We start from the raw sequence: 20,484 nt of genomic DNA, 5'->3' as shown, positions 1-20,484 counted from the left end.
CAGGGCACCCGGGAGACCCTGAGCACGCAAAGAGGACGGTTCTCTCCCCTTGACCTACCGCCGCTGGACCCTAAGCAAGCGCTGCTGAGCCAGACACTGTTATAGGCAGCGTGGACACAGGGGGCTAGACTAGGTCCCGGCCCTCTACAGAGTGAACATACTTTCCTAAGGCTAAGGAAGCCCAAAGTGCTGATTTTCTCCATTAACAACCACCTGGACACTCTGCGTTGCCACTACAGAATTCTTTTAAACCCAAAGTTCCCCTCATTCTTCAGCTCCCGATCTGGATCTGGGCTCAGAGAAGAGAGAAGCCTGGCGGTTCCCAGACCCCGCTGCTGCACTGGTCTTCATCCCCAGCCTCTCCTCCCATCCACCTCCTTCATTTTTAATGTTGTGAGTGCTGCTAATGGGCTGCTGAAGTAAAGCTTTCTTTTGCCATCATTCAAGCTGCAGCCCCGGCTGTCAGCGATACTTGGGAGGGGAAGGGAAAAAAGAGCCTTTTGAGTAGGGGGAAAGCAGCAGCCCCTCACTGCAGCCCCTCTGCAATTCCTCTGGCCCCAAGCCTTATTAGTACACAAGAGTTTGAGGATCCCTGCTTTGTGGCCAGGCATGCTTGCCCTTCTGGCCAGCCAGGATAGCAGAAGTGCCAAGAGGTGGGTATGAATTTGATTCTGGGCTAATCTCCTTCCCCATCGTGCTCTTGGCATCTGCTCCAGCGCTCTACCTTCCACCACAGATGGAATCATATGGTAACAATCACAAACCAGTTCTTTACGTCCACTGCTGCCCTGCCCAGCAACGCCCCTCAGTGCCAGCCACCAGCTTCCCTTTCTCCCCATTTCACTCACTCAGGAAAGTTTCCACGACTCGTCCACCGCAGCAGCTCCACGGTCCCTCTCTGGTCTGGTGTCCAAAGGTAGGCTTGTGTGCACTCCAGCGATGTCAGCAGAGCTGAGGGATTTTCAGGCAGCAGCTGCACTCACCAACTAGGTGTGGTCTAGAGACCAATCACAATCTTCACGTGGTCCCTGAGCTCTCACGGAACTGCGCACAGGCGATCCCAGACCAGGCGGGGCGCTGGCAACCCTGCCCGCCCTCTGCCTATGTCACCACCACGGCCCACAGAGCTCTGAACTTGCCTGCAAAGCTCCTGACTTAGATGGGCTGGGCAAGTGGTACACTAGGGGGGATTTCATGGTCCTCTTGTCTGGCTTTTCTAAACACTGCAGGTGGGATACAGTCCAAATCCTAACAAACTCCCACTGAGAGCAGTCCCATCCTACTCTTGAGTCTCAGACAAGAAGAACCACTGTACATACAACACTCATGACTGCCCAACTAAAGCAAAAGCTGTTGTCTTAAAACATATGCAAGTTCGAGCATTTGTGTGTGTGTGTGTGTGTGTGTGTGTGTGTGTGTGTGTGTGTGTGTGTGTGTGTGTGTGTGTGTGTGTGTGTGTGTGTGTGTGTGTGTGTGTGTGTGTGTGTGTGTGTGTGTGTGTGTGTGTGTGTGTGTGTGTGTGTGTGTGTGTGTGTGTGTGTGTGTGTGTGTGTGTGTGTGTGTGTGTGTGTGTGTGTGTGAGAGAGAGAGAGAGAGAGAGAGAGAACCAGCTCAGAGAACCAAGAGCTCCCAAGTGCTTGATTCTAATTCACAGGGTTTAGCAGGTTAGAGACTCATTATACAGTCACCTTCCCAATGTGCCCACTTCCAATTTCAACTCCTCCAAATGTAAGGCAAAAAGAACCAGTCAGGATTTCAGCCAATAAAGAACAGACCCTTTCCCAGATATAACAATGAAGGGAAAAGAAAGCACAAACTTTATGCTGCTTCTGATTCTTCTGCTTTTTGTAGTAGTTTGTAGTAAGAATATGTTTTGACCTTTAAAAAAAAGCAGGCAGTGTGGACACCAACCCTTTTATTAACATCCTCATCCAGAAGCAAATGGCTCTCTAATTTGATCAGGATCTCTTATTATCAAATCATTGCCCCGCCGCAGCCGGGCTGAAAACAGGAGCAGAATATTATCAAGCTGCGCAGGAAGCCAGTGAGTAGTAATTGCAACCCCAGAGAACTGGTCATCTGGAGGGCTCTGTGTCCTGCCGAGTCACAGGAAAGAAAGTACAGCTGAGATTTATACCCTCATCCCACATCAAAGTAACAGATGAAAAAGGCTATTAAAATAGGCCTGATTCTGTTCCCCTTTAACTCTCACAACCTTCAAATGGATATCTCAAGTCAGTTTTGTGCTCCAGCCTTTGCAGACTCTAGTCACCACCCAATTTGGGGGTATTTTACAGCAACGGAGTAACTGGAGCTGAGAAACATTATGTAGCTTGAAGTTCATATGCATTCATTTAGAAGAGAATCTGAGAAATTTTACATTACTGCCTTTGACTGTTGGATGACAAAACGGCATCCTCTATTTTCTACAGTATGTCATCGTTAAACCATATGATTGAATATAATACACCAGGCTCTAGAGTATAATTCACAGTCTGTTCATAATTCATAGTCTATGTGATATCGGTATTTCTCTGCCTTGCCATCTTGATTACAGCCCCTCTTCCTGGCTGCTTTAGATACTCAGTTCGTTCTGGTGTTTTGTTGCTTTTTTTTAAAGAAGTATTTCTTCTTGAGTTCAGCTCTGCTGAAAACAAACACTTCCTCCTGGTGACAGGCCAGTCTTTAACATACAACTGAGAACAAGAGACAGACTCCATGTCGGATTAATCATAATCCACTTGCCGTGAGGGCAGAGCTGCAGTGGCCTATCGCACGGAGATCCCCCCTTCCCAGTTCTCTTCAAGAATTAAATGTGCTGTTTTTAATCCTCCTTCTTTTAACCATTAGTCTCTTGCTCCACTGTTAAGCTACAGTTCAAATACATATTTCTCTGTTGGCTAAAATTCAAAAGTGTATAGTATGACACAAAATAGTGTCTATGTAGACTTCTTTGCCTATGTAGACTTCTTTTTGGTGGGACTGCTGGTGTAGAACCGTCTACCCAACTAGACAAAAGTCCAGACATGATGTAAACAATCCACCCTCTCCAAGAATAAACGTACCATTCACATACCCTTTTTCTCAGTAAGGGCACACTCCTTTGAGACAAAGACTGCTTCAAGTATTAAATGAACTTACACAAAGGCGTATAATATATAATTATCCACCACTATTTGCATACAAATGAAGCAATTGATGTTTTGAAGTCTTCTGCTGAATGCATTTTTAGGAGCTGACCTAACTATGCTCGGAGCAAGCAAGTATAGAGTCACCAGTGAATGCAGACACACGAGACACAACTGAGTACCTGTTCACAGGACAAAACCCCAGCCAAGGAAACTTGACTTGACTTAAATTGAATCCCATGAGCCGAAAACACTTACAGACAAGGTGGATTTCATTCTCTAAAGCAGCTGAGACTCACAACCGCTGGGGCTGGAAGGTATAAACTAATCTCCCTGGGATAACAAGTAGCTGAAAAAGGATTCGTAAAACAGGAATCATTTTAAGACCTTTCCAAATACTGAATGTCAAAGCCAAGTTAAATCCTTGAGTAGCTAATCTTTTAAATATTCCCTCTTCTACCCCTCATTCTTACATTAAGGAGATTTTTTAAAAGTATAGAATTTCTCCTTCACTCATAACATGCAGTGTGCTAAGAGACTTCCACTAGCAAAAGAAAGTGAGGAAAACATGTACGGGTACTAATTAACAGTAAAAATGACACCTGGGGAAGGACACTGACTTTGGCCCCCAGCAAAGACGGGGATCAGCTAATTTGGCTGGAGACTCAGGCAAGGGCTGTGAAACCGTCAATTTGGTCCCCTTCTTGGCCTTAACTCCTCCAGACGCTGGGATACAGCAGGAGGGAGATTTCCAACTTCTCCACCAGCACCCAAGCTCCTCTGTCCTGCAGTCTAGCAGTCTCCTGTAGGAAGGGTAGCAGCTGGACTCCAAGATCATTGACAAGCTGCACCAGAGCGGGGTGAAGTCACCGGACCACAGAATGAAACGGGGCTGGGTGTTTTCTAGCAAAATAAATGTCCGAGGCCGAATAGGTGTGTCCGCAGACTGCTGGGGAAGCACGTGTGGGGCACTTACCAGGGAGGGGGAGCTGCCAGATGCTGGAGAAGCCAAGCTGCCACTGCTCACAGTGGGACTGGCTGGATGGTGCAGCCCACGGTGGGCAGGGAAGAAAATTGGAGGCATCTACCATTGAAATGTCTTAGAGTTAATAACACGTGCACTAAGAACGCATCTTTGAATGGTTACATTCTCAGGAAGCTGCTCCCTAATTATATGTTACTCAATGTAAAAAGCCTTGATAAGTATGGGACCCATACCGACTTAGTTGACTTAGTTGATCAGGCAGATCATAAACCTGTTCTGGGGAAAGAAGCTCTTCCAAACCTCTTGCTTTTTAGAAGCAGAGGAATCAAAAACAGAAGGAACACAACTTGCCTTAATGACCAGATAAGGTAGAGACTAGTGACACTGAATGTAATGTGCCATGTTCTGCAGGAAAAAGAAATCTCAACTCAGTGATAATACTAGCCCTAGGTCCCCAACACTCAGCCACTGCCCTAGGCATGATGCACCTTTAAGAAATTCAGCACTATTTATTAGGGGTCGGACCTTCCACGTTTATTTTCATTTTTACCTGCTTGGTCCCTGCTTTCTTAAGAACTGGACCCATCTGTGTGGCTGTATAGATTATCCATCCCACCATCCTTAATATATTTCCAGAGGTCTCTAATGAAGATCCTGAGCTCAGAACATTAAAAACTGTTATGTCTTTTACCCTGGCTGATTCTCTTCCATTCTTCTTTCTTTAAGAAATTAGGAACACAAAAGACAAGCAGAAAGGAGAAAACAGCGTAATTTAAGAAGCTGACCCCAAAGTAAATTCTGTGTTCTCGTGTTATTCCTCCACGGGGTTGTACTTCCTTCCAGCAACTTCTTCAAAGGAGCAGTTTATTCTGCAGTTCACTGGTAAGTCTCCTTTGAACGCCCTAGAAAGGTTTTTCCATTAGCGACTCTATCCAGCTGGCCCCGTTTATTAGCTTAGTGGTGGCGATGACATATTCTGTACCTCCATCTTCCAGCTGGGAAAGAAATCGCAGGGCAGCAATTTCAGCAAAGGTTACACCCCCAAGGAAAAATATCAGAGTGACTCGGTTTTCTCCTGGTTGACCTAAAATATAAACATTTCAGAAGGTTTATTGATGCTTACAGAATTATTATTGATGCTTCTCTCCCCACCTCTTAAAAAAATGACACCATTCCTAAGGAAAAATAGTCATATATGTCTTGGTACAGACAATTCATTTGAAACTCAGGACCATGATTTTGATCTCTATGTTTTTTCTAACTTCTGAGATCCTCAGTTCAGAGGTTGAAAGCGGCTTCTCCTAAGGGAGTAATGGGTTCTAGTGCTTACGACATAATTCACAACTAACAAAAGAGGTATGTATATCGGACTCTGACTCCTAAGTACTTTACAAATGTATTTTACAAAGCAATTGCATAATACATGAAAAGCACACTAACACTACATAATCATCTGTGGATATGGGCCGTGGACTTACGTTTCTTTTGTAGCCCTGTGGGCAAAGGCTGCCGTTCCTCAAAGTGGGGCCCTGGGAGGATGCGCAGAACTTCCTCAATACTCCGCCAGCCGGGCCGGGAAAGCAGCTGGGCCAGGCGCACACTGAGAGGGGCATAGCCACTGTACACATACGATATGTCTGTGGGATTCTGTTAAACAATTAAAGGAAAAAAGGCCTGTAGAGAGGGCGAGACAGAGACGTATAGCTGACTAACTGTGGCTTGTGGGGTAACCCAGAATTATTTGATTTGCCTTTGAAGGCAGAAACACAAACCCCCAAAACAGCCTGCTCCAATACTGAAATATCCTGCTGCAATATCAAAATATCCTGTTCCAATCCACCCCTGCTGGGCTCTGTTCTTAGCAGCCAAAGGTTCACTTTTGACTCAAATCTTCAACAGCCACTCAAAGCATCTATAGGTACTGAAGATGAAAAACTGTTACTTGGATTGGCAAAGAACTTCTTGGATGGTAAAGTGGAACTCCCTAGCCAAGAATATAACCCTTGAACACAGCAATTCCACTTTCAGGCACTTATCCCACAGAGGGGCTTGTACTCTAGAGGACAAAAGACCAAAGCACAAAGATATTAACTGCAACACTGTGTGAACTAGCAAAGGACTGCAAACGACCTGAATTTCTATCAGTAGAAAGCTGATAAATCATAAAATAAGATGTATCTGAAAAACCAGTAGGTAGCAATTAATTTAAAAAATTATTTTAGGGCTTCCCTGGTGGCGCAGTGGTTGAGAGTCCGCCTGCCGATGCAGGGGACACCGGTTTGTGCCCCGGTCCGGGAGGATCCCACATGCCGCGGAGCGGCTGGGCCCATGAGCCATGGCCACTGAGCCTGTGCGTCCAGAGCCTGTGCTCTGCAACAGGAGAGGCCACATCAGTGAGAGGCTCGCGTACCACAAAAAAAAAAAAAAAAAAAAAAAAAAAATTTTATTTTATTCTTGGCCTTGGCACTCAGCCTGAGGGATCTTAGTTCCCCGACCAGGGATCGAACCCAGGCCCCGTGCAGTGGAAGCTCAGAGTCCTAACCACTGGACCGCCAGGGAAGTCCCTATGTAGCAATTAAAAAGAACTTAAAAGAATGAGGAGATCACAGAAGGCTCTTCAAGATACAGTGTTAAGTGGTGGGTGGGGTGGGGAAAGAGGTCAGCGTAGTGAAGAGCTGAACTAATCTACGACTTACGTTGTACAACACAGGAATTAAGATTATCTATATTCCCACTGGACAAAAACAATCCAATTTTGCTACTGAGGCGGGAGACTGTTTGTTAGCTTTTGCGGCAAGACGCAGCCTAATAAAGTCCCTTATGAAAAACCAAAGAAGAAAATAAGAAAAATGAAACTTAGAAAGATTGGAGTAAACAATAAACATAAAGCAAAGCGCACCCTACTTTGGAGACCGGTGGTATAGAATATGCACCATTTATGTAAAAATGTTTGTCTGTACACAGAATCTTTCTGGAAGGATAGATTACAAGTTGGTTACAGTGCTCGCCTCTGAGGGGAAACTGAGGTTGGAAGTGGGAGGAGCCTTGCTTCTCACCGTTTGCTTTCCCTGTACTGGATCTTTACCTGACCCTCCCGCATTTCTCCCTGGTGCTCTGTGCCCCAGAGGCAGCCCCATGGGCTCTGCACCAGCTGGAAACTGGAGAGAGGACGGCAGTGTGAGTTGTTGCCCTGACTTCCCCTCTGTGGTGCTGCCAGAGGTTGGTTGTGTCCCTCGGCTTGTCAGACGGCCTGGCCACACAGCTCTTCTCTCCCGGTTCTGGAACAGCCCCCTTCCCCTGCCCTCAGGCCTCAGCTGGGGAGGGTTCCCCACTGCACTGCCTCTCCCCGGTCTACCCCGTCTTTATGAAACTCCCTCAAACTACCCAGCGCAAGAGCACCCACTGCTTCCTGCGGGGATCCACATGAATGCACGACTTTCTCCAAAACATTAGAAAACTGTCGTTAGAAAACAAGGTGGATGCGGAGATCGAGTAGCATATGTCGTTGCAATAACCCGTTAACTGGGAACTCAAATGAGCTGAAGAGCAGGAGCGTCTTACTTGCTCGTTTACATCATCCATCCAGAGGCGTAACGTTTTCCGGACGGTTGGGTAAGTGTTTCTGCCCCCCGTCTGTGGTTTCAGCAGGCCAGCCTTCTCTAGGTTGTATAAGGTCAATATGTGCTCATAGCCGTATGTCTGCAAGAGAAGTCGAATCAGGAAAACGGTTTCTGTGACTTTCAAAAAAGAGCACTTCCACGTACACATGGCCAGTAGGCACATGAAAAGCTGCTCAACATCACTAATTATTAGAGAAATGCAAGTCAAAACCACAACGAGGTACCACCTCACACTGGTCAGAATGGCCATCATTAAAAAGTCTACAAATAACAAATGCTGGAGAAGGTGTGGAGAAAAGGGAACCCTCCTACATGGTTGGTGGGAATGTAAGTTGGTGCAGCCCCTATGGAAATCTGTATGGAGGTTCCTCAGAAAACTAAAAATAGAGTTGCCATATGATCCAATAATCCCACTTCTGGGCATATATCCAGACAAAACTATAATTAAAAAATACATACATCCCTATGTTCATAGCAGCACTATTTACAATAGCTAAAACATGGAAACAACCTAAATGTCCATCGACAGATGAAAGGATAAAGATGTGGTACATATATACAATGGAATATTACTCAGCCATAAGAAAGAATGAAATAATGCCATTTGCAGCAACATGGATGCAACTAGAAATTATCATACTAAGTGAAGTAAGTCAGAAAGAGAAAGACAAATACCATGTGATATCACATACATGTGGAATCTAAAATATGGCACAGATGAACCCATCTACAAAACAGAAACAGAGTCACAGACATAGAGAACAGACTTGTGCTTGCCAAGGGGAAAGGGGGGTGAGGAGGGAAGGACTGGGAGTTTGGGTTTAGCAGATGTAAACTATTATATATAGGATGGATAAACAACAAGGTCCTACTGTAGAGCACAGGGAACTATATTCAATATCCTGTGATGAACCATAATGGAAAAGAATATGAAAAAAAAGAATGTCTCTCTGTGTATAACTGAGTCACTGTGCTGTACAGCAGAGATTGGCACGACATTGTAAATCAACTACACTTCAATTAAAAAAAAAAAAAGAGCACTTGCAACAAATCCACTGGTTTGTACTCTGGGGCATGTTACCGAAGTCCAGGCAATGGCCATCCATGGGCACAGGTGCAGGGCAGGGATGAAGCCTGCCCGAAAACTGCTTGCCATTACAGCAAATCCAGCTCACTGGATCACTCAAAGAATGATGTAAATTTTTTACTTTAAAGTCAGAATTTATGGACCCGACTTAAGTGAGCATCAAATAAATTACAGTGTATTTTTATATGGGATATAATTAGCTATTAAAAAAAGAAAGAGGCAGATCTATACATCCTGATAAGAAAGACCTTCTGGATTTATTCTTAAGGACAAAAAAATATAAGAAGACTATTACGTATAGTAGGATTTTATTTTTGTTAAAAAAGATATAGTAAGTAATAATAATAGCTAACACTTATATACTTTCTATAGGGGGGGCACTGGTGTGTTCTAAGTGCTTTACATACGTTAACTCAGTCATTCTTATTATAACCCCATGAGGTAGCCACTATTATCTCCATTTTATAGAGAAGTTTAAATAACTTGCCCAAGGTCACACAGCTAATGAGTAACAGAGCTGGGACGTGGATCCAGCTGGTCTCGCCCCATGGTCTGTGTATGTAAACAATCTTTGTACATAGATGCAAAGACAGGAATCTGGAAGCACTCAAACCAAACTGCTGACATTGGTCCCTTCCAGGGAGGGATGTGGGGGGAGGGGGGGGAGGGTCATGGTTTGCACCATGTACTTCTGCTTTGTTTGAACGTTATATGATGAGAATGCACGTGTCATTTGTGTAATTTTTTAAAAGGCAAAAAACAAACAAACAAAACCCCCCCAAAACCCAACCTGAATGAGTATTTAGTTTTAACACTAACATACTTAACTGTGACTAGTAATAGCAAATAAATAGTGCCTGAGACATTTTTAAACAGAAGGGAGAATTTTAAAAACAATGGTGGGCTTTTCCTTATTATAAAGTAACAGGCTTGATTTAAGTAAGTTGGCTAAAGAATCATCATCAGAAATGTGCAAAAAGTTCCCTTCCTCCATCGAATAGCTGGGTTAACAACAAGAGCACTAGACCCTGGCTGCCTGGGTTTTAGCCCTGCCTCTGCCACATACTAGCTGGTGACCTTGGGCAAGTTATAGCACTACTCTGTGCCTTAGTTTTCTCATCCATAAAATGGGGATGGTAAGAGTATACAACTCAGCGCTGTTGTAAGGATTAAACAAATGAATACACATAAAGCTCTTCCAATTGAGCCTGGCACATAGTAAAAGCTCACTAAACATTAGCTATTGTTATTATTATGCAAACACAGTAAACAATGAATACCAAGGACAATCCCTCCATGTATTAAAAAATTTAAAAGACAGTGGAAACACTATACCAAAATAGCAGCTTTGGGAAGTATTTTTTTAAAAAGATGTTTTCTCCCCTGGCAAATTAGTAATTTAAAACTATACTGACCTGCAGGATTTCTCTTTTGTAATAATCCAAAACTTTTTGTTTGAGTCCACTATTGCACACGGATTGGAGGCAAACTATTCGTAACACCTTGATCAGCGGATGTTTTTGGGCAATACAATCCTCAATGTAACTGTTGACCTGGAAACAAAATATATACCAGTACCAGCATCTGGTTTGGGGACCTAAAGAACTTGATATTTACTATTATTTTTCAAAGTCAAATACTGTATGGTGACCTGGATGGGAAGAGAATTTGAAAAGGAATAGATACCATAATCTATTCCTATATATATATATATATATATATATGTGTGTATATGTATGTATATACATATCTGAATCACTTTGCTGTGCACCTGAAGTTAACACAACATTGTTAATCAACTATACTCCAACATAAAATAAAAAATGAAAAAAAAAAAAGGAAATGAGTGGGAGAACTGTTCATTCTTTTTTTCACTGTCCCTAAGCTCCCTCTGAAGTAGGTCCTCTGCCCCTGCTACACGCACCCCCGTCACCATGCAGACACACCAGCGATGGGGAGTACAGGGCAGTGAGGGCACACACAGGCAATCCAGCAGCCTGTCTGGACTCACCTGTCTCCACGGACAACCTCGGGAAAGGCTGCTGCATGTCCCAGATGTGTGACCATAACAGCAGCAATTTTTCAGCATAAAGTGACAGGAATCTTTTTAGAAGATGGGAATTTTCATAACTCGAATAATTTTAAATTTAGTAATAGAAGTGAATATTTAAGGGAAATTATATGATCAATCCTCTCAGAAAGCAAATCTATTCATTTATCTATTATAGTCCTTAAGGGGCTTTGATTTTAGGGGCTGGGTCTCACCTCTCTGTGCACTGCAGAAAGTGCCTTGCATAGGATAATGTTAAATATTTGATACTTGATAAAATCTCTATTTTCACATTTTGCATTTGCTCTTCAAAATATGTAGATAAGGGGCTTCGCTGGTGGCGCAGTGGTCGAGAATCTGCCTGCCAGTGCAGGGGACACGGGTTCGAGCCCTGGTCTGGGAAGATCCCACATGCCGTGGAGCAACTAGGCCGTTGAGCCACAGCTACTGAGCCTGCGCGTCTGGAGCCTGTGCTCCGCAACAAGAGAGGCCGCGACAGTGAGAGGCCCGTGCACCGCGATGAAGAGTGGCCCCCGCTCGCCGCAACTAGAGAAAGCCCTCGCACAGAAACGAAGACCCAACACAGCAAAAATAAATTAATTAATTAATAAACTCCTACCCCCAACATCTTATAAATTTATTTATTTATTTATTTATTTATTTTTGGCTGTGTTGGGTCTTCGTTTCTGTGCGAGGGCTTTCTCTAGTTGCGGCGAGCGGGGGCCACTCTTCATCGCGGTGCACGGGCCTCTCACTGTCGCGGCCTCTCTTGTTGCGGAGCACAGGCTCCAGACGCGCAGGCTCAGTAGCTGTGGCGCACGGGCTTAGCTGCTCCACGGAATGTGGGATCTTCCCAGACCAGGGCTCGAACCCGTGTCCCCTGCACTGGCAGGCAGATTCTCGACCACTGCGCCACCAGGGAAGCCCCCACAAACATCTTTAAAAAAAAAAATGTAGATAAGGCATGGGAATCAAAGCAATTGCTTTTCTAGCTATAATCTTATGTTTGATAAGGTATCAATTATTTGTTAGAACAGTTTGATTGTACACATACCTTATCAGTGTCTATTCCAGACATAAACTCCTGCTCCACTGTTAATTTATCAAAGAAGTCTTCAGAAGCTAAAATGGAATTAGCAAATTTGTAACTAAGAAATTAATGTTACCCTTTTATACACAGAGCATGATTAAGAAACAAGATACACAAAAAAGAAAGCAAAAAGTTCAAATCGTCACCTGAAAAGAATCTTCTAAGAAACATGGAAACCCCTACAATCCTGAGCTCCTAAATTACATCTAGAAATAGTCAACCACTGTACCCCTTTGCTATCCTTAGGACTCTAATAAGGACTCAAGAATTTTTTCTCAGTATCAATGAAGGCTAATTTTGAAAGAGCATTTTACTTGCATCATCAGATCCAACCCAGTTTCACTTGATTTCCACTTCTATTAATATGAAAACAATGGATTGATTTTCCAACACTTTTATATAAGATTCAAAGTATACTTTATAAAAGAGGGCATTGAACAATCTCCAACTCAGCTTTTACAGCCTGTGTTTTAATGAGTAAATACATCTTCCAAGCCCTTTCAAAATACTTAACATATGCTCTCTACCAATTCTGCAGAGAGTCTTCAAGAGAAAAACAAGAACTAAAACAGAAACATGATGCTGCTCTAATTAAGTAATCCTTAACAACAAGAAAAAAACCAGACTGAAAAAATTAACCGCCTCATGTTATGGGAAGAATTTTTTTCTCTTTTTGACATTCCAAATATTTTATCATATGATTATGTGATTTTAATAATGAAAAAAATTGAGTTAACCACAAAGGGAACATTTTTGACTATAAACATTCAAATACTTAACGCTGAGAATAACATACGGTGTTAAAACAGCTGACCTTCCCAAGGGAGTACTGTGGTGCCAGTGATCACGGTGTCAGTCGTGGTGCGTGCAAGTCAGCCCCAGGTGAGCATGATCATCCCCAAGGATACTCACTAGTTACATCTTTGATTAGCTCTGCAATCGAGGTGTGGTTTGCGAGGGAGCCCCTTGCTGCCTGCATGTGGGGCAGTTGCGAAACGAACTGCTTGATCTCCCCAACGGTCTTGGCGTTGTGCCTCTCCTGAAACGCGTAAAACAGCAGAACCGTTGAGCAGGGAAAATATTTTAAGTGCTCTGTTCTTTGTATTGCTTAGAGGACACTTAATTTATACTAATGCGAAAGAACAGAATACAAATAAATCAGGCCAAACCCACCTCCAACATGACCCAGAAAAACAGAAAAGATAGGCTCGTTGTTCCCGTTCACTGCATTAGTACTTTTCTTTTTCTTTTTTGCGGTACGCAGGCCTCTCACTGTTGTGGCCTCTCCCGTTGTGGAGCACAGGCTCCGGACGCACAGGCTCAGCAGCTGTGGCTCACGGGCCCAGCCGCTCCGCGGCACGTGGGATCTTCCCGGACCGGGGCACGAACCCGTGTCCCCTGCATCGGCAGGCGGACTCTCAACCACTGCGCCACCAGGGAAGCCCGCATTAGTACTTTTTAAGGGAGCAAATGCCTAATGGTTTTCCTTTCCAGGCATCAGATCATACTGTGATTAGTATTTGTGGGGGACAGTACTAGGTTGTCCACAAACATTTCTGAGTAAAAAACTAAAACAAAGACATGTTAAGAGGGGAATATAAACAGCAAAACATTTTCTCCGTAATAGAAAAAAATATCCATTCTTATTGCTGAAACTCAATCTTGAATACTGTCCATGAATAAAGAGAACCTTACTGGGTGATGAGAAAATTTTTTTTTTTTTGCAAAATTTAGTAATTTAAGCCAAAAGTAACTTCAGAAATTTGAAAAAAATCAATTAGCAGACACAATTCCTAAGAAAGATGAAACCTGGAATACACACTCAGTAAAAAAAAAAAACAGCCTTCAAAAATTCTCCTAATTTATGTTTCCAAAGATTATATGCAGTTCAGCATCTTACTGAATTCGCACGTTTCAAAAATGAGCTTTAACCAAGAATACATCAGTGGTGGGACAAGAGGAGGCAGGAAGGTGATAATGAAGCCGCCAACTTAAAAGCTCTGGGCTGCTGGGATTTCACTCTTATTATCACCTACTGCATCTGCGGGGTTCCCCTGCATGTTGGCTAAACTGGGAGCTTTTGGCCCAAATTGCAAGTTCTATTATAGAGGATATTTTATTTAGAGTACAGCTGGCTTCCTCTTTTTTTTTTTTTTATAGCTGCCTTCCTCTTAAGTGAGATAGGAAATAATTAAAAGGAAGGTAAAACAAATATTTATGGTGAAAGCTTGTAAACTGCAAACACTACCCCTTTCTCCCCCAAAAGGAGAAAAACTTAACCCCTTTTCTCATGGGTCTGGGAAGAAGTTTAAAAAGAAAATCTTGGGTCCTCCAGTGGCTGAGTCCCCAGTTTCTTAGGATGAGAAGAACTGCAGCTCTGCTTAGTGGCTGCACTTCTGGCAGCTCTTCCTTCCTTCGTGGGGTGGGCAGTCTAGCCAGAATCAGGATGACAACCAAACCGTCTCACCTCAAACGCCGCAGAGATCACCTTTGCTTTCTTGCTAAGCACGGAGCCCACTGCATTGAAGTTTTTATCTCGGATCTCAGCATACAGCTCCTCCGCAGAATTCAGCTGAAGCTTCTTTGCTTCCGTGGGAAGGTCTTTACCACCATCGCCCTGTTTCTTAGGTGCAAATTTCTCCGGAGGTAATTTCACGTAACCTGAACAACAGTGGAAGGGAACAAGGCTCTGCGCGCATTTAATGGAAGAACCAGTCAAGTGCTCAGGCACAAAACAGAATCTTCCAACTTAGGAGAGGATGGAAGCTGGCTTTAGAAAAAACTGGAGTAGAGCACTGAGGTTTTGATTTTTCCACGATCAAAGTACAGAATGTAGTGACTCTTTAATATTCATATCGTGGTTCCACTTTTCTTTGGGGGCACCTATCTGAAGCACTGCAGCAATGACCAGTTCCTGAACTTATTCAGGGATCAGGTTACTTTTTCACTTAAAAAAAATTACAAGGCTCTCCCCATTATCTTCCGGCATTTTTCAAACTGTAAGTCATATCCTATTGGTAGATCATGAAATCAAGTTGGTGGGTTGCAATTAGCATTATAAACAAACAAAACATTAAATACCATAGTGCATCACATGAACTAGGGTGGTTTTTCTTTTTAAATAAAATGTTGCTTCAGTTTCACACACACATATGTGTGCATGTACTAGGTCATGATATAAAATCTATTTCTTACTATAGGTTGTTGTCGAAAATAGTTTGAAAGCCCACTTCCTGTTTTTATAAATAAAGTTTTATTGGCACAAAGCCATGCCTTTTCATTATGTCTCATTTGGGGCTGCTTTCACATTATAAAGAAGAAGTGAGATTCCACAGAGGCACTGCATGACCTAAAATATTTGCTATCTGGCTCTTTATAGAAGTTGTCCACCCTGCTCTAAAACGAGCTCCCAAATTCCTCAGCACAGCATCCAGTCCCTCCACTAAGCAGCCTTAACCCTCTTCTCCCATCTCTGTTCCTGCCAAACCAACTTAGTCACCATTTCCGGGAACACCCCACATGCCCTTATGAGTTGCCTATAAACTGGTTTAACTCTAAGAAGCTTGGCAATATGAACCAAGGGCCTTATAACGTTAACACCTTTGACCCCAAAATCCCGCATCAGAGAATGTAGTGAAAGAAAGTAATATGCTATATGAAAAAAATCTTTTGTACACAGATGCTTTTATAACCATAAAACCCCCCCAAATAACCTAAAATGCCCAACATTAGGGGAAGGATTATGCAAACCATGGTGTAATATATATTATGGGTTTTAATTAAGCTGTTAAAATTATGCATATGCTGAGAAAATGCTCATACTATACCAAATCAAAAAAGAGGATCAGGGAATTCCCTGGCGGTCCAGTGGTTAGGACTCCACGCTTTCACTGCTGAGGGCCAGGGTTCAATCCCTGGTTGGGGAATCCCGCAAGCCGCGCAGTGAAAAAAAAACGACAAAAAAAGAGGTTCAGAATAATTTGGACGAGCTGATGCTATTTATTTTTTGTTAACTAAAATAAACTCTGCATAGAAAAAGACTATAAGGAAATACACCAAAATATTAACATTGGCTGTCCCAAGGTTTGGGGGGGTAGGGCTTCAGGGATAATGGGAGATCTATGTTTTCCTTCTTTATTTTTCCAATTTTCCCTTAACTGATATTTGACTCATATTATGGAAAAAACTTGCTGCAGAGAAACTGGGAATTTATACATATTCCTTCTCTTCTTGGAGAATCCCCTCCTACCTCTCACCTGTCTTAGACAGAGCCCCCTGAGGCTGCCTCACAGGTCATCTCCCTGCTCTAAACTCTAGCTCCCTTTAATGGTCTCCTGGGTGTTTCACTCTCTGGGACCATGAGAGGAGAGGCACCCTTGTTTCCTTCTGTTTTTTTTTTTTTTTTCCAACAGCCCTGCTACCTAGTTTCTTTGACTCCCACCTACTATCCAGCACAGAACTCCTCTGTCAATGAAATGGAGTTTTAAAAAGTATTTAAGATGTCATCTTTTGGAACAAATAATTTAAAGATAAGACTTTTTACAACTTTATCACTGAAGACTCTTTGTTTTGTGGAAATCCCTCTTCAAGGCTGTGTCTTCACCCATTCCCTCGGCTATCTATCCATCCTTATGGTTAAAATACACATAACATAAAATTTACCATTTTAACCATTTTACAGTGAACACTGCAGTAGCATTTAGTACATACACAACTTTGTACAACCACAGATAGTACCTAGTTCCAGAACCTTTTTATCCCAAAAGGAAACCCCATACCCAATAAGCAGTCACTCCCCAACCTCTTTGAGTCCTGGCCACCATTACTCTGTTTTCTGTCTCTGTGTTTTCTCTTTCTAGGCTGTTCCTTGGCTCCCTGTGAGACAGAGGGAGTGGTGGGACCTGTCGTAAACTGGAGACAGGGGCCTGTCTAAAGCGGGATCTCCACTGGGCACCAGCTGCAATGTGGGAATGTGACCTCGGGGTCGCCAGAGCTTCAGATGTTTTTAAAGACATGGCATACATGGGAATTCCCTGGCGGTCCAGTGGTTAGGGCTCCGTGCTTTCATTACCAAGGGCCTGGGTTTGACCCCTGGAGCTAAGATCCCGCAAGCTGTGTGGCATGGCCAAAAAAATAAAAATAAATTTTAAAAAAGACATGGCATCCATCAGGATTATTATTATTATTATTATTATTAATTAATTTATTTATTTTTTGTGGTATGCATGCCTATCACTGTTGTGGCCTCTCCCGTTGCGGAGCACAGGCTCCGGATGCACAGCCTCAGCGGCCATGGCTCACGGGCCCAGCCACTCCGCGGCATGTGGGATCCTCCCGGACCGGGGCACGAACCCGTGTCCCCCGCATCGGCAGGCGGACTCTCAACCACTGTGCCACCAGGGAAGCCCCCATCAGGATTATTATTAAAAATTCTCTCCAATTTTAAATGCTGACAGAAACAAACAGACAAACATCATGCGGACCAAAACCAAATAAAACATTTGTGACCTCTGACCCCAACAGTTTGTCAGGCCTAAACTTTAGCAGGCCTTCAAATCTTCCGTCGAGTGGCCCAACCTCCCGTATCAGCCTTTTCCCCAGAATGTCCCAGCTGTGCTCTCTGCCTCAGCAAGCTGGTCGTCCCATGGTTCCCTGCAGGTATTATGCCACCTGCCCCTCGCCAGCAACCCCCCCAACTCTATTCCTCTTTCCAAACCCAGTACCAAGGCCACCTCTTCCAGAAGCTTTCCTGAACAACTGCCTGCCACAGCATCTGTGTTCTCCAACTGCAGAGCCATCTGTTTATTTAGCCCTTGGCCTCTGCTCACAGTGGGCAAGAACAGTCCTGTGCAGTAAACATCTGCCAGCCCTTGTGTGACGGACAATGGTAGTTTTCTCAGATGTCGTTTAATTTTTTTTTAGCCACACCGTGCAGCATGCCAGATCTTAGTTTCCTGACCAGGGATTGAACCCATGCCCCCTGCATTGGAAGAATGAAGTCTTAACCACTGGACTGCTGGGGAAGTCCCTCAGATGTCGTTTAATCCTAGCGTCTGCAGGTCTAAAGTCAGCATTTTTATTCCTTTATAAAGGAAGCACCTTCTAAAAAAACGGCCTTTTGGATATTTTTATCAGATTACCTATTAGTAAAAGTAGGTGTTACTTTACTCACTGTTCTGAATGCCATAAATTTCATCAATGAGTCCTTCATACGTAAGCTGAGTGGCAAGAGGCGTTAACAAATCCACATTCCGATCGAGCAACAAGAGATTATCAAAAACAGGGAATATTGAGTTCTGGCTCCCTGTAAACTCTCTCTTCATCCTGATCATCATATTGGCCACTTGCTGGAAACAAAACATGGGATCAGGTGGGACCCTCCTGGGAATAAGCAGATTAAAAAATTTGGCTAAAAATGGAAAGAATCAAAAAAGTGAAAAAAGGAGAAAAACTGTAGAAGAGTGAGATGGATAAGAAATAAGCAGCTACAGAAAAGCATTCACTGTTGGCTGCCTGTCCCAACACTTACACTTTAGCCAGTGGCAGCAGCTATTTCTCAATGGGGCATAATTCAGAGAGTCTATTTCTGTTATTCACAGTAGTTCTGTTCTATAAAGTTGCTGTGAATACTGAATCAGCAAATACCCAACGACTGCCCCGAGGGGCAATCGGTTAGGGTGCCGCAAACCTCTGATTATAACATTTTTGTCATCTGATCAATATATGACCTTGTCTTATGTGTGTTTCTGTTTAAAGACACATTAAATATATGACGTTGATTCTCTAACACCATCATTCACGCCTGAACGAAGCTCATCTAACACGAGATTTCTCCCTAAGGCCCATCACAGCCTCCCTGCGCTCTGAGCACTAGACAGTGCTCCTGCACCACCCTTGGGGGCCACTTTAAACAGCAAAATCACCATCAAAAAGAGCACAAAAATGAAAAAAAAAAAGTGGCACTGAGCAGCGCATGGCATTACATAGCGGCAAAAAGGACGCTTGCTTATGGTATGAGCTGAAGGCAGAGGGTCACTCTGCGTGGCCTCAGCTGGGAACATGCGTACTGGACACAACTCAAATTACTGCCACTCTCAGCATGTCCACTAAACACTGTGAATATTGATTTGGGGGCTACAGATAAATTTCAGCAAATAGGTGAATTCCCAAATAAAAAGGATTGACTGTATTTGTAAACAGATTCCCACTCCTTCCCTTCCAGGGGACCAGGGGACCCTTCCTCCACCACTAGAAGCACCTGCCGTTTCTCACCCGGGCGCACTCTCCTTTCCCAAAGATCTGGGGGATCGTCCCGTACAGAGCTTGCAGGGTCATCAGCCCCTTGGCTGCGTGGTACAGGCTGGTCTGGTCGCTCTCCAGGTAGCACTCCTGCGGGGAGGAAGGGCCGGTTATGGTCACGGTCATCTGGGTGCATGAGGCACCCACCTCTGTCTGGCGCTGGGACTACGCAGTCACTGGGTAAGACCGTTTCCACTAATTCCCCACTTTGCCTGGAAGCTGCAGACTCGGGTCCAGCCCAGGCCAGGAGGCCAACAGCTCTGCCGTCGGGGGCAGCTATGGCAGCAATTCTCCGGTGGCAGAGCCTTCTGGAAGGCACTCCTCTTAGTTTATCAGCTCTTGAATAAGCTACTGATTAAGAAAGACTGACACAGGGACTGGGCTCTCTCATTCACCGTTGTGAGTGTAAAGGCTGGGAGGACACCGTGGGAGGGCCACATAAGCGCACATATTCTTTGACACCCCGCAAAGTCCCAGATGACCTCACAACAGAATACCTGGCAGTTTTTACAAACATGACACCAATTTCATATGTACTGACAGCAAATGAAGGCCATAACATCTTGAGAAATGAGAAAGGGGTAGCTGAAGAATCTTTAGAGAGTGATCTCATTTTCAGAAAATATATTTTACCTTATAAAATATACAGGGTATATTTTGTAAAGTAGACAAAATTATACTTTCCTGCATAGAAAAAGGGACCAAAAAAAATACACAAAACCAGCTAGGAAGTGAGAAGAGAGACTCTAGCAGTTCTGACATGGGTAAGAGCACAGGTTCTCGACTCTGGTTGTCTTGATCTGAACCTCGGCTGTGTCACTTCCCAACTGGTGCCCTCGGCCACTTAGGTAACCTCTCTGTGCCTTATTTATTGTCTGCAGAAGGGAGTATATTCAACATAGTATACAGATTAAATGAGATAATTGCATGTAAAACATTTCATCCCAGTACCTGAAACATATAGTAAGTCCTTAACAAATGTTAGCTTTTATTATTAGAAATTGTTTGGATTTATTTTTTTTTTACAATCATCATCCACTCATAAGTCAAAATGGAACACTGTACCAGACACCCCTCACCGACCCTCCGAACGTGCTTCTAGCCTCCAAAGCCAGGAGGGAGGGGACACTGGAGGCATTAAGCACAAGAGGGTGGGACTCATGTGCTCCACCCAGGGAGGAAGGAGGGCTGTGCCTGGAAAGAGCCTGGGGAGAGTGCTTGGCGG

General features: G+C 43.8%; 1 protein-coding gene across 1 annotated transcript in view; it reads right to left on the bottom strand.

Annotated features, from left to right (window-relative positions):
• Nucleotides 1–4,638: 4,638 nt before the first annotated feature.
• Nucleotides 4,639–20,484, bottom strand: part of VPS33A (VPS33A core subunit of CORVET and HOPS complexes) — a 26,012-nt gene continuing 10,166 nt past the window's right edge. Inside the window, exons 5-13 of the mRNA XM_007448696.1 lie at nt 19,233–19,349; nt 18,133–18,307; nt 14,428–14,621; nt 12,873–12,999; nt 11,925–11,992; nt 10,236–10,373; nt 7,675–7,812; nt 5,592–5,760; nt 4,639–5,197 (exon numbers count right to left, since the gene is read on the bottom strand). Of these exons, the coding sequence (XP_007448758.1) occupies nt 5,016–5,197; nt 5,592–5,760; nt 7,675–7,812; nt 10,236–10,373; nt 11,925–11,992; nt 12,873–12,999; nt 14,428–14,621; nt 18,133–18,307; nt 19,233–19,349 (1,308 nt within the window). The 3' untranslated portion in view covers nt 4,639–5,015. The remainder of the gene's footprint in view (nt 5,198–5,591; nt 5,761–7,674; nt 7,813–10,235; nt 10,374–11,924; nt 11,993–12,872; nt 13,000–14,427; nt 14,622–18,132; nt 18,308–19,232; nt 19,350–20,484) is intronic.

Source organism: Lipotes vexillifer, unplaced genomic scaffold (assembly GCF_000442215.2).
Source record: "Lipotes vexillifer unplaced genomic scaffold, Lipotes_vexillifer_v1.1 scaffold21, whole genome shotgun sequence".
NCBI classification, from domain to species: domain Eukaryota; kingdom Metazoa; phylum Chordata; class Mammalia; order Artiodactyla; family Lipotidae; genus Lipotes; species Lipotes vexillifer.
The sequence above is the reverse complement of the archived record's forward strand: the minus strand, read 5'-3'. Positions and strand labels throughout refer to the sequence as shown.